Here is a 13,872-nt window from a genome sequence, read left to right as displayed (position 1 = left end):
TAGTGAATTTATAAATTCCTAATATAGTGGTAAAAACAAAGGATTATTTTAACATAGGCATATCTACTGTCCATATATGTTTTACTTTGTTGTTCAGGGAGTAGTTTCGTTTTTCCTGTCCTGCAGATCAGGTACCGCAGCCCTTACCAATGAAACCAATGTGTTCCTCGTCTATTTGCATTAAAATGGACATTCAAAGGATTGCACTTACTAGGCATATGTATGAGGATCATAAACTGCAATTTGAATATCCTGCTTTGATTGTGGTTTCAGTTTACAAAACAAACATCAGAAAATCCTGGCTCCAATTTTCTGAACGATAGCATTGAAACTAACCACGGAGTGGATAGGCTATAGGCGTTTCTTCGAAAATCAGCCTATATTTGAGATGAATGTACTAACACACAAATAGGAACTATCGCCCTCGTGTGGCGTGCTCAAAAACACTCAAACCTGAACAGAAAAACATTGAAATGTGATGCTATTGGATAGTGATAATGGCAGTGTATTTCTAAAACTAATACATTCTAACCATCCTTGATGATCGCAAAACACCCTTAATTATGGTTAAATATGATTATCATAATCACAGATGCTGCCAAAGATAATTTGACAATTAAATAAATAGTAAAGGTCAAAAGAATGCAGCTCAGCTTGATTAGAGACCCAAGCATTGACATTGATTATGTATTTTTATTTTTTCCTTCTTGAAAGTGTTATTAGGAAACTTTTTGTATTATTAAAATAGGCATTTTTGCAATTCTGCTACACTGGAGTTAATCAGTTAAATAGATACGGATATAGCCTGTAAATCATCTTTCTTTTTCTTTTCTTTTTTAGCAGTCAAAATAAAAACAATAAAAAACAACATCATTAATAATAATAATAATAATAATAATAATAATAATAATAATAATAATAATATAAGTTATATTGAAATGTTTTATTTTGCTCCTCCCTGTAAATCAATTTTATTTATCTTTTTAGCAGTCAAATTAAAAAGAATAAAAAAACAATATCAATAATAATAATAATAAAATTTATATTGAAAATGTTTATTTTGCTCCTCTCTGTAAATCCTGAGGTCCGTGTCCGGGCTTTCTGTCTTTCCATTCACATTTCTATTCACGTCTGATGTTCTCGAGCGCTCTGTGTGGGTCGGTGATCATTGGCTGATGGAGAGATGAGAGGCTGGAGGCTCGCGCTTCATACCGTGTTCGTGTGTTTACACCCTCAGTACTGAAGACACAAGCGAGCGTGCGCGTCAGGAGTATGGCGCGCCACAGATAACAGCGGAGATTTCAGATCAATGGCATTATATTTTACACACTTTTTCTCGCGTCTTAATAGGAATACAGATGTGAAGTACATAAGTTTTCGCTCTCTCTCTCTCTCTCTCTCTCTCTCTCTCTCTGCTCTCTCTCTCTGTCTCTCTCTCTCAGAAGATTCCGCTGTTTTTAAACAGTTGTAGAGAAAACGCGTTCAATAGTATGGAGTTGTGAATGAGATGAACTTTACAGGTTGTCGGGTTTTCTGCAATGTGTCTGATTGAACATTTTGTTTTAACTGTGTAATTCGGAGAAATACCTAAAATTTTTGCTGCATACATTTATTCGCTTCCTGATTTAGGGAAAGTTAAGGAGTACACTTTAAAGAGGAAGGTTTACTTAACCCTGGTGCAGTGTGTGAAGTTTTGAGGAGGAACTCTCCTCCATTTCATACTGTTTGAAACTTCTTTGGGAGAGAGTTTTAAGAGGATTCAGCGAGACTTCAGCCGACTTGAGCGAGAGCACCTGGGGACATTTGGCAGGAGCGTGACCGGGTAAAGATGCTCTCTGCGTGGATACAGCGCGGCCAGCCTCCCGCTTCTCTACTCGCTGTAGTTCTACTATGGGGAACCTTTGCGACCCATGCAGGTACAACCTTTCTGTCATTCACTAGAATATTTATAGGATAAATTAATAATGTATGACTCCCTTATACTTTCTGTTTGAAACATAGAAGAGCAAAGACTCGCGCTTTCCCCGTGTAGTTATTAGTATCTATCTGTCTGCCAAATGCATAAATGTAAATGTAAATCTATCTATCTAATCTATCTATCTATCTATCTATCTATCTATCTATCTATCTATCTGTCTGTCTGTCTGTCTGTCTGTCTATCTATCTATCTATCTATCTATCTATCTATCTATCTGTCTCTCTGTCTGGCTGTCTGGCTGTCTGTCTGATTGATGGGTAACTATGAACAAGTTGAAGGTATGTCATCTCTCTTTCCCTTCAGAGAGAAATATATTTTGATGACCTCTCTTTCTGCTTGCGGTGTTGAGCTTCTAAGCAGTGGGGAAAAGCAGAACCCCTGGTGTTACTGGAGTAATTAAGGTTTGCTGAATGCCTTCCTGGCTTCTGAGAGAGAGAGAGAGAGAGAGAGAGAGAGAGAGAGAGAGAGAGAGAGAGAGAGAGAGACCACTACCAGACAATAACCGAAATAATGTGCCACATGCATAAAAAGGAAAACATAACAAACAACATTTATTTACACTTTTTAAAATTCCTTTATTTTAGTGTATTGTTACATCGCTTTACATCAAGATATAACTGCGTGTATGTGTAGGCCTATGTATGTATGTAAATTTAATGTTACTATGCTTTGGCAATGTGTCTGAATCTGAGAGAGAGAGAGAGAGAGAGAAATAAACCTTGTAAGAAAGGAAACAACATCTGAGGGAAAGCAGGAATAGTGAATACTAAATTAAAGTGGCAGCCTTTAAAACTTAAATCAGTTCATCTGTGCTGTTTTTCTTTTCCAGTTGATGTGGTTTTGAGTTGCAGTACATGCAGCAAATGTTGTTAAGTAGTGATAAAAGTATTCACAAGGATATTTTTTTCAAGGCCTATTTAGAATAATTGTATTTTTTTCCACAAGCAGAGGAATTAATTTTGTGGAAATATTAATAAGCTATTAAATGACCAACATTCATTTTTATTTGTAATTATTGAAGTAAGACTGCTACCTCACATTAACCTCAAGTTAATGTGATTTTAAATGACACTGAACAAATAGTGTGGTAAAACCATTTTGAATTAACAAATTGAAGATGCTCTGAAAATGGTCATGCTTGATCTTATGACATAACCAAACCATTCAACTTTCTTCCAAATTGTTTTAAGTGTATACTCAACGGCTTTAAAGTTCTGGATATTATTTACAAAACAAAAAAGAGATGCCAACAAGTAGATCATGTTGGGTTGTGTTGTGTTATTTTTTTTCTGCATGATGGCAAGCCTACCTTCTGTCTGACCTCAGAAGTGACAGCAAGCAACGAAGCGTCAAATAAATCTCTCCCTTCACTCTCTCCACATATGTATTCAGATTGACATAGAAATGCACATTCAATGAGTTCAGTTAATTGTTTGCTTTGGAAAAGAGAAATCGAGAGAGAAATGTTGGTTTTATTAAGGGGATAGTTCACTCAAAACTGAAATTCTGGTCATCATTTACTCACCCTTATGCCATCAAAAACACATAAGACTTTCTTACACAAGAGGAGACATTTTTATGAATGTTGAGATTCTGCTTTTTCCCATACAATGAACATTAGAACAATGAGTATAATGTCTATCCATTTAAGATGTGGAGAGAGTGTCTTTTCCCTTAGTGAACTACTTGCAAATGTATAGAAAATATATTTTTTATATATTGGAGAGAAACTCATTGTACTCATTGTACTGTTTATGATTTTACTGACAGAAGTTCACCAAGACTGCATGATGTGTTCAGTTTGAGCTTTAGTGTCTCTAAGGGAGACAAAGATGCAGGCACATATTTCAGCACATCCATAAAGATTCACAGTCAAAATAAATAACATTTATCTTCTCTCTCATTCTGTCCATTCCTCTATTCTTCCTCTTCCCCCTTCTGTCTGTCTGTATTGTGGATGTGCTGAGCTCAGATTTCCTGTATGGTACGACTCTCTCTGTGTTGACATGCACATTAATTACCCAGACTGCCAGGAACCCACGTCTGGCTTCTTTGCCCCATCAGCTTTTCTCCTCCCTGCTTGATGTGCATGTGTGTGTGTGTGTGTGTGTGTGTGTGTGTGTGTGTGTATGTGCAAATGCATGTTTGTTTGTTTGGCAGATCATCCCTGTATAAACGCTTGAGTTGGATTGAGTCGGGAGGTTGAGTCTTGTGTATGTAATGGAGTCACACTGTCTAGATTTGCATGCACGTGCATGTGAGTTGTGAGAGTTTTATAAGCTTACTCATTTAAGAATCCTCTGAATAAGACCAAAACTTTTGAGTCTTATCATTTTGATTTTTTAGAAGGATTAGGTGGAGGAGGTGACCGAGTGGCTTGACCATGGAGTGCTGCTGGTAGAAAAGTGGGTGTGTCTTGGGGTCAGGCTAGAGTGCCTAAGGTCAAGATGGAGGAGGGTGGTATGTACTTGTGTCTCCCCCACCACACCATCATGTTTAGAGAGCATAACATGTTGTATCCTCCCAGTGAAGGCTGCCGGAACTCTCAGCATGGGGGTGTAATTGGTTATCATTTCGGTATATCGTCTGTGATTTGCAGTCAAGTTTTTGTCTTTGCAGCCATGCATCGTATGATGAAAAAAATGGAAACCTGCAATTTCTTAGCTCAAGGATATATTTCTGCTTGATCTAACCCAGAAAAATTACTTTTGTTGGTGTAGACATGTCTGGTTGATTTACTCAAATACAACCAGTTAATGTACCATTATATATTGTGAAATTCAGTTAAGGATATGCAATATGCTGCTTCTGAGAGAAAAGGGAAATAAAAGTTCTGATGTAATTTGAGAACCAGTAACCCTGCTAAAAAGACCAGCTTAGACCAGCATGGCAATGCTGTTCACAAGTTCACCAGTAAAGCTGGTCAACCAGCATGGTCTTATTAACTAAGGTTATCTCGGTAGTCAAATGGATAAATCACCCCCTAAAAAAAAAGAAAATTGAAATATGTTATCATTTACATCATTATGAGCAACAATCACCATTCACATTCTTTTAATCTTTTTCCAAACAATGAAAGTGAGTGAAGACTGAGGCTAACATTTTGTATAACATTTTATTTTGGTTTCATGGAAGAAAGGAAGTCATTCAGGGTTGGAACAACATTAGGGCGAGTAATTGATAACAGAATTATCATTTTGGACTCCAGGGGTGGTAGTCAGCATCAATACTCGCTGAGCAACCCAGGCCCCCGACAATTCCAGTCTTTAACAATTCTGTTAACGTTTCTTTAAGTACTTAAGAATAATTTTTATTGGGAAATGATAAATGCATTTCTAATAGAGCACAACAGTGACCACCCACTTCCCATACATTTTTCCCATTGACTTCTCAAAAAATCCTTTATAAAAGAGATCTAAACCATGAACCAAACCAACCAACTCTGAGGTGAATCACACATTACAAACTTTGATTTGAAGCAAAAAAGTATTTAAAAAAATCTGATAAAAAGACAAAGCTACAACACTGTATGCTTGCCATCTTTCACGAGGGTACAAACTACTATCCCATGAAGCATTGCGAATTATGTAATCAGATAAAAACCGTTGGAAATATTTAAAACTATTGATTTTAAGTTGTTGATTATAAGTAAAGAAACCATATATTTTCAGTTTATCACAAAATATTCTAATATTTACTAATAAATAAGTAGTTTGAGGGTGAAGGAAGACCGATTATAGTGTGTCACTCAGCGTACGTAATGAAATTGGATGGTCTTTTCCGGGCTTTTTCTGTGGGCTTGCTTGGTTGGAGTTCTCTGGTGGATCTTTCACTGCTGTACCACAGGTATTGTTGTTGTTCACCAGGAATTGCACTATTTAACATGATTTTTCAAACAATGAAGTTGAAATAACTCTGACTGATGGCTTTAACAGAAGCATATGCCCTTGATGAACAGCCTATGAGCTCACTGTAGGTTTGTCTTTAGAAGGTTTATATGTTAGTGTTGAAAATCAATTAGTCTATGGAAGAAATAAATGGGATTTTTACTTCTGGAACCAGACTGTTGTACTCTATTGGATTTACTGCCTTCAGCAACCTGTTATCAAATTATGAGATAATTTCATATTTTAATGAAATTAGTCTTTTGTTTGGGAATCAGACTACACTGGTCATGCTGTACTGTAAGTGTCATGATGCTGATTCAACAGCGGTGTTGCAGGAAACACATTACTATGTATTTTAGTACTTGGTTGTGTCCACATTGGGAGAAAAATTTATGTTTGAGAACCAATAATGGAACTGAAAGTTATGAAAATCATTTTATTCCGGTATGTTTTTAAAAATAGAACCGTTTCTGAATAAGGTTCTCAGTTCCAAACCCTACCGGTGACCTGCAATGCTGGTCTTTTCAGCAAGGAAGTCTTGTAAAGGAATAAAGGAAGTTAAATGCGAAAGCAAAAATACATAGATGGGTTAGATGGCTGGCAGAGATTTGAACCGCATGTCTTGTGGTGTCCATTAGCTTTATGGCCACTGTGGGAGGCAGAGAGAGGGGTGAGGAGAGGGCGTTGGAGGAGAACGCTGGTTTTCCACTCACCCCTGTACTGTATTATTCATCACTGTAAAGTGGCCTTCTTTAATATTTTAAATGAAGTTTATGGTTGTGTGTGTGATCTGTTTATGATACAGTGGATTCCTAAAGTGTTGTTTGACATGTGTCTTTTGAACGTACAGGTGTAAGTGTTGAGTGTATCAGTATAGAAACTTGTTGAGAGTATTGTTGTTGGGTTATTGCCAGGGCAATGTATCACATGTTTGGATAATCGGAAGTTCTTCATCAGATGCTCAGTGTCAGATGGGTAAATGTGATGGTGCATGGTATGTGTGCATGTGAAGATAAGAAAGTGTCAGGAATAGCGGACACATTCATCGACCGCTTGAAAGTAAAATGCAGAAAGTGTGTGAAACTTAGAGAAATATATCTCAGAGAGATGTACTGGGATAGATGAAGCCAGGGATTGCCTTTTAAATAGACTTTATTAAAAAATAGAGCAAAAGCGAAAAGTCAGGAGTCAGAAGCATTGGCATTCAAGCATCATTAAGTCCCTGGCACAGTCTGAGAGAAGGAGACAGCGGCAGGGCTGAGAGAAGGAGGGAGAGTGATGGACAGCAACAGTAAGCAACGTGATAAAAAAATTGTTGAGTGGAGATGTTTTATTAAGGTTCTTATCGATGCCTGGAGATCTCTGTATTAATGGTGGACATTTTTAATGCTTTGCCAATACTGTGCATGTTCACCACCATAAATCTGCAAAAACAGGAGCGATAGAGTGTGTGAGAGAGGAAGGAAGAGCAAGGAGACTAGGTTGATAAGATATATTAAAGAAAGTTGGAGATAAATGCACAACAGAGGAACAGAGGAGCTGGAAAGGATAATATTGAGATAAAACAGTATGTGTAAAGATGTATGGATGATGGGAAAGAAAAGAAAGAGACTTTAATAAAGTCAAAGTGAGAAGTAAATGGTTGAATGAGGATAGAAGAGTGGGAGACTCTTCAGTTCATGGCAGCTGGGTGGTGGTGCTTGTGGGTCGGATGGGTGGAGAGTGTCAGGGTCTATAGAAGAATGACTCGGTGGGGTGGCTTTGTGCCGGGACTGAATAGAAAACTGAATGGGGCTCTTTTCTGCCATGGTGTGTGGGATATTTGTGGGGTGAAGGGGGAGCGGGAGGAGGGTTCGGCAGACTCGTAGCTTCTTTAGCTGCCGAGAGTGTCTGACAGTGTATGATTGTGTTTCCTCTGTCTCGGCTTTCCATTCATAGTCACACTTCTTATTTAGTCCTCCTAAACAATACTGTCAAGAGTTATTGGGCTTAACTGAAATAAAGACCAAGTCTAACCCTTTTTTCATCAACATATAGAGCGCGTGGTCTAATCTGTGGTGTATGCTGCTGTTGAAGGCATCAGTCCACGTAATTTGAGCTTCATAAAAAAAATTGTTTTATTAGTGGAATTAATGTTAAAATGATAAAAAACTACTTTCCTATCAATCCTGAAGAGAAAGATCCACTGATCAGAAAGTCATGGCAAACCAACTGCAGAAATTGAGCCCAGTCCAATTTATTGATAAAACACTTGCAATAAAATTAAAATAAATAGTTTCTAATTATAATCAACAACTTAAAATCAATAATTTTATATATTTATATTGTTTGTAATTCACTCATGTCATTCGCATTGCTCCATGGGATTATAGTTAATTCCCTTATTAAAGATATTAAGTACCCAGTCTTGAACCTTTGTCTTTTTTGCTTCAAATCACAGTTTGTTATGTGGTGTTTCACTTAGGCTCTAGTCGGTTTGGTTCTTTTATGAACGATTTTATGAAACCTCCATGGTAAAAATGAATGGAAAAACACTTCCAGAACCTAAACTGCTGAATAAATGGGCAGTCACTGTTGCGCTGTATTGGCTCCATGCTTTAAAAGAAACATTTCTTTGCTGGCAAACATGCAACCACTGTGCATTTCACAATGAGCCAGACTTGCAGCTGAGTCTCATGCCAAGCCAACAATGTCTTTGGCGGACAGCTTTCCCCAAGGCTCAGAGTAGAGGCTGCTGTGTCTGTCAGAGTCCAAAGATTACTGCATACTGTAGCATCTATTCCAAACCCAACTTCATGACAGACATCTAGGAGCATCAGTCTCTCACTCTTTTAAAAGAGTGTGAGACTGATAAACTCTGTCTGTCAAACTGTTTGCTTTGACTGTCTTCAGTTGCACCAGCTGGAAAACCGATGCCCTCTTTTTGATTGATAGATGTATGTGACTTGCATGTTTGTCTTTTTTTTTTCACTGCCCCTTTTTTTTATACTCAATCCTACAAGCAGATTTTCTGAGTCTGCCTAGCATACCAACTGCTTGCAAGGTTCTTCAAATTAATACTGTATATGAAAGTTAAAAGAATCTGGATTGAAGGGCCTCCAGCTCAGACCCCCTGACAATGCCTGTGGGGTCTGAAAAGCATGTCAAATTCCTTTTCGGCAGGGGTCTGGAAGCAGTGGTGCTAGGGCCACGTGAATAGGTCTCTTGCAGTCCACCTGCCTTTGTGAGTCCTGCCTTGAAAGAGAGACTTTCTGAGGCCATAGAGATTTCCTTCATCTTCTTAGCCTTCAAAGGAAGTTCAAACCGGTCCATGGCTGAAGATAGACCTCAGCCAATCTGTGGTTTATGCGAGAGTGTAACTGTATAATTTTGTTTCTGTGTCTCTTTTTGAGGTTAAATTACTGTTTTAAAGGAATAATTCATGTTAATAACAAGTACAAATACAAAGTCGGGTACCACAGAAATGTTTTGTTTTTTAGTTTACAGTTATGCACTTACAATGTCAATCTGTGGGGCAAGCATACAATAGTGTCCAACAGACTTCCATTATTAAATGCATTTCTTCACACATTATTATTATTATTATTATTATTATTATTGACAAACTGAGAAATTAGTTGGAATTATTGTCTGTAGTAATGGACAGGCTTTTTTGTAATATTATCGTCTTTTTAAATCATCACCTTAATGTTCTTCTTAACCTATATGTCTTTTCTTCCGTGGAACACACAAAAAAAAAATGTTAGGCAGAATATTCATTCTCTTTCAATGTGTGCAAAAAAAGATTCAATGAAAGTGAATGATGACTAAGGCTAACATTCTGCCTAACATCTTTTTTGTGTGTGTTCTGTCAAATTTAATCATTTTTGGGTGAACTATCCCTTTAAGTCTTCACTACTCACTAGATATATGGTTTAAACCACTCCCTTACCCATCATCTCCCAAAAGACTGTTTTTGGTTTAACTTTATGAAACACCTTTCTATTGTACTTTGTACTTGTGTGTTGAATCTCCACTTTACTCATGTTTGCTCACTCCCTCCTGTGCTCTTATTCTTTCTGGCTCCCTTATTGTGATGGGGGTTTGTGGAGTTACTGATTGGAAGGCAGCGTGGAGAATCCAATCTCTCTGAGTTTAACGGTTGTTAAGACTCCCATCTGTCCCAGAGGTAGAGGATGGTGGGTAGAAGATCTTTGTTTTTTTTATTAGGGTTCTACTATGGTTTGCATGCTACAGAGGGCCTTGTGGGAGGGATTTGCAAGAACACACACATACACTCACATACACACATGCTTGCTTACCGGCTGGTTCTCATGTCACAGTGCTGGCATGAAACTTACACTGTGTGTGTGTGTGCCATGCGGTAAAGGCAGTCTGATGGGGTGTGACCAAAGAGTAATGTCCTCTTGTGGAGTCACTATAGTTTTCTTTGTGCCATGTAGAAGGCCACACACAGTGTGCTTTTGTAAAGAGAGCAACCTTTGCTTTTGCCTGACCAGAAAATGAGAATATTGCATTTGACACACAATCACTTTATAACAGTATATCAATTTAACTAAATACATTTGATATAAAGAGGTCTTCAAGTAGGGTTTCACCGTGCAATAAATGTTTTATCCACTGAAGCTGTTGCATAATGTTTGTCATGTTTGTATCCTTTAGACATTAAAGTGATATTTCATTCAAAACTGAAAATTCTGTTGTCATTTACACACTCTCATGTCATTCTAAATCCGTATGACTTTAATGCTTCTGTGGAACACAAAAGGAGATGTTAGGCAGTAGGTTAGTCTCCGTCACCATTAGTGGTCGACCGATATATCGCCAAGGAATGTTTTAATTATCAGCATTGGCCGATACATTTTCCCCTTTGATTTCTTGAGGGCGCTGAGAATCGCCTGCTTGCATTTGAAGCGACTGAAACGTGTTAACGACGAATCACGGTTCCTTTTGTTGTTAAGTGCCATCGTGTTACTACAATAATAGACCGGTGTGCAACATGGTGTCATTTAAAAAAACAACATGGTTTAATTTAAACGGTCTGCATATTAGAGCCTTGGCAGACACGTTTGAGCTCATAATGTTAAAGTGCTAGTCTGTCTCATCCTTCCTCTCTCTCTCCTCAACAGTTCCCTGTAACTTTTAACTGTCTTGTCTAATGATAAAAAAGCAAACATTAATAAAACTTATATCATATATTGTCTGCAAATATGCAAATATCTTGTTTAAACAAATGTAATAAACCAACCTCACACAACTTCAGCAGATCCAGCATCCTGTGGAGCACTCATTTATTTAATTTACGTATTAAAGCACATATTCTAACAGCCTCTCCTCAACAGTTCCATGTAACTTTTAGAATGATAAAAGGCACATATCAATAAAACTTCTATTATATACCATCAGCAAATATGCAGATATCTTATTTAAAAAGATGTAATTCATGAACCTCATGAAAATCCAGCATTTTCTTCTTGTTGAGCGCTCATCTAATATCTTCCTCTGAAGTGTGTATTCCATCAGCCAGAATCAACCACTTAAAGATCAGGATCAAAAGTTCCTCTGATTAATAAATTATGACAGTCCGTCCGTGACAATCCAAGTAGGTGATCCAGGCCATTTAAACTGTCAGGGGATTGCTGCTTGGATCCTGGATCCGCACAAGCATGTGAGTGCAACTTCAAGGTAAATTTCCTTAATGTGTGCTATGAGTAAACGTCTTATTCAATATGCACTGTATGTGCAGTTGGTTTGATTTGGTATTTTTTGAGAAAATGTGATTTCTAATGTGGATATGTCATCCATGATTGCTGGACTACTGTGTGTACTGTTATTTCCTTCTTCCTAATATATTAACAATTTCTTCATTTGCAAATAAATTACAAATATTTGATGACTAAACAGAAATCAAAAGAAACTGTTCTCTACCATTTCAAGTACAGTAATTGTTTTTTACAAAGTTCAAGTTTAATGTGAAATTGAGTAAATATAGTGCTACTTTTTAGCAATTTTATGTTTATGTTATTTACTATATTAAATTGTGTTATATATTGTCATTGTATCGGCCTATCAGCCACCCTCCTCTCTAGATATCGGCATCGGCCAATAAAAAAACCCATATCAGTCGATCACTAGTCACATTTCAATTCCTTTTTATACAATATAAGTAAATTGTGACTGGCCATTCTGCCTAACGTCTCATTTTGTGTTCCATGGGAGAATACATTTCAAACAGTTTTGAAACATTATGAGGGTGAGTAAATGATGACAGAATTTTCAGAATATGTTTTATCACACCGATAGACACTGTTCCATGTATCCAAATGAAAGCAGGTCATGAGCCCTGGTTCCACAGTAAACGCCTTGGGATGAGTCGTGGATTTTGGCTACACCCTGACTACTGGGCTTGTTCTGGAAGGGACTAAATAGTGTAGCTTAATCCCCATGGGATGCATGTTGGTGTTATTTCCACACCCTTTGGAATGTGGAAGCCGGTTTTCCTTTTTCCAGCTTTGCCTGGATATATATATATATATATATATATATATATATATATATATATATATATATATATATATATATATATATATATATATTATAAAATAATCTTTCAGAATATTTTATAGATTTTATCAAATTATATCATATTTTTATTAAATATATACTTTTGAATAATTTATAGTATAAATAACTATAAATGTTTTGGGGCAAGTGAAAATGTGAACACACATACATATGCTTGCCAGGAGAAGGAAAGTGGAGTGAATTGGAGGAAAGCACAGGGGCACTTGAAATGCTAACTTATGATCACAGAAAGGCCATGTTCACTGGGCCTGTCAGTCATGGCAATGTGTGTTATCACACACCTCGCTCATGCAAATCTAACATCTGTGTCTTTTGACATGTTGCCTTAATCCATTCTAGATTGGCATCCTTGGGTTTAATGCAGTGCGAGAGCGGTTTGCTTGCGTAATGTTTGGATTTTCTGCTTGTATTTTATACTTCTGCCCACCTCTTCTGTTTCCCAAGCCTCTTACCCGCTGATGGACAGATGGACAGATGGACGGCACGGCCGACCTCACCCTCACCTTTCTATTCACTCTGCTCTGCTTCACATCTCTGCTCCGATTAGCAGGTGTGCTGCGTACATAGTGACTTGCAAACCTGAGACATAAATCTGCAACCCCTAAAATTGTTCACTTCCCCAACCCAGCCCAAAACCCTCTTGCCCATCTATCCATTCACAGTAAGCAATACAGTCCTTATGTCTGTAAATTTCACAAGTGAGCACAGGATTGGCTAGCACCCTATCACAGAATTGCTCATGTTTATGAGGATTTAGGAAGCAGATGGACAGCCATGCTGACTGGTGTGGCTTCATTAACTCTCCACGCAATCGTTCTAAACTCTGATGCCCCTGCATGTCTCGCTCAAGAGCGCTCCATGACCAGTCGAGTCGAGCCAGCCCAGAGGTCTACGGGGAGAGGGAGGTCAGAGCGGGGGGAGGTGGATTGCACTCATAAATGATGTGAAGATGTTTATTGATCTGAAAGCTGAGATGTGGACAGGGTGTTTCTCCTTGATTGATTAATGTTGAAGTGAAGCAGTGGGACTTTCTTTAAAGACTCTTGACATCATATTGTCAGATCAGGGGAGAGACTGCTTTTTCCAATAGTATTCCGTGTTACAAAAAGTCTTCAATGATTTGGTTTTGTGAGGTTGTAACCGAGACATGGCAGTATAGCAATAACAAACTCTTTTAAAAAAAAAGTATTTCAGGACATATGGGGTTCAAACCAGTTGTCTTTCATTCTTCGTTTTGGCTTTTTTTTTTTTTTTTGTGCTACCCATAGACACATCACAAATTAGATCTCTTTAATATCTCAGTTGTTTAATACCCCAAGACAGCAATGAGACTGAATGGAGATCAAATATAGACTTTCACTTAAGTCTGCTACTTCTCCTCTAAAAAGGAGCTGTAGCTCGAATTTAACTGCACATATAAAT

General features: G+C 37.7%; 1 protein-coding gene across 1 annotated transcript in view; it reads left to right on the top strand.

Annotated features, from left to right (window-relative positions):
* The first annotated feature begins 4,322 nt into the window (after window positions 1-4,322).
* Window positions 4,323-13,872, top strand: part of unc5b (unc-5 netrin receptor B) — a 94,019-nt gene continuing 84,469 nt past the window's right edge. Inside the window, exon 1 of the mRNA XM_052151177.1 lies at window positions 4,323-4,438. Coding sequence (XP_052007137.1) covers window positions 4,426-4,438 — 13 coding nt within the window. The 5' untranslated portion in view covers window positions 4,323-4,425. The remainder of the gene's footprint in view (window positions 4,439-13,872) is intronic.

The sequence above is a fragment of the Xyrauchen texanus genome, chromosome 20 (genome assembly GCF_025860055.1).
Source record: "Xyrauchen texanus isolate HMW12.3.18 chromosome 20, RBS_HiC_50CHRs, whole genome shotgun sequence".
Classification (NCBI taxonomy): domain Eukaryota; kingdom Metazoa; phylum Chordata; class Actinopteri; order Cypriniformes; family Catostomidae; genus Xyrauchen; species Xyrauchen texanus.
Note: the sequence above shows the minus strand (reverse complement) of the source record. Positions and strands in the feature narration are given on the sequence as shown.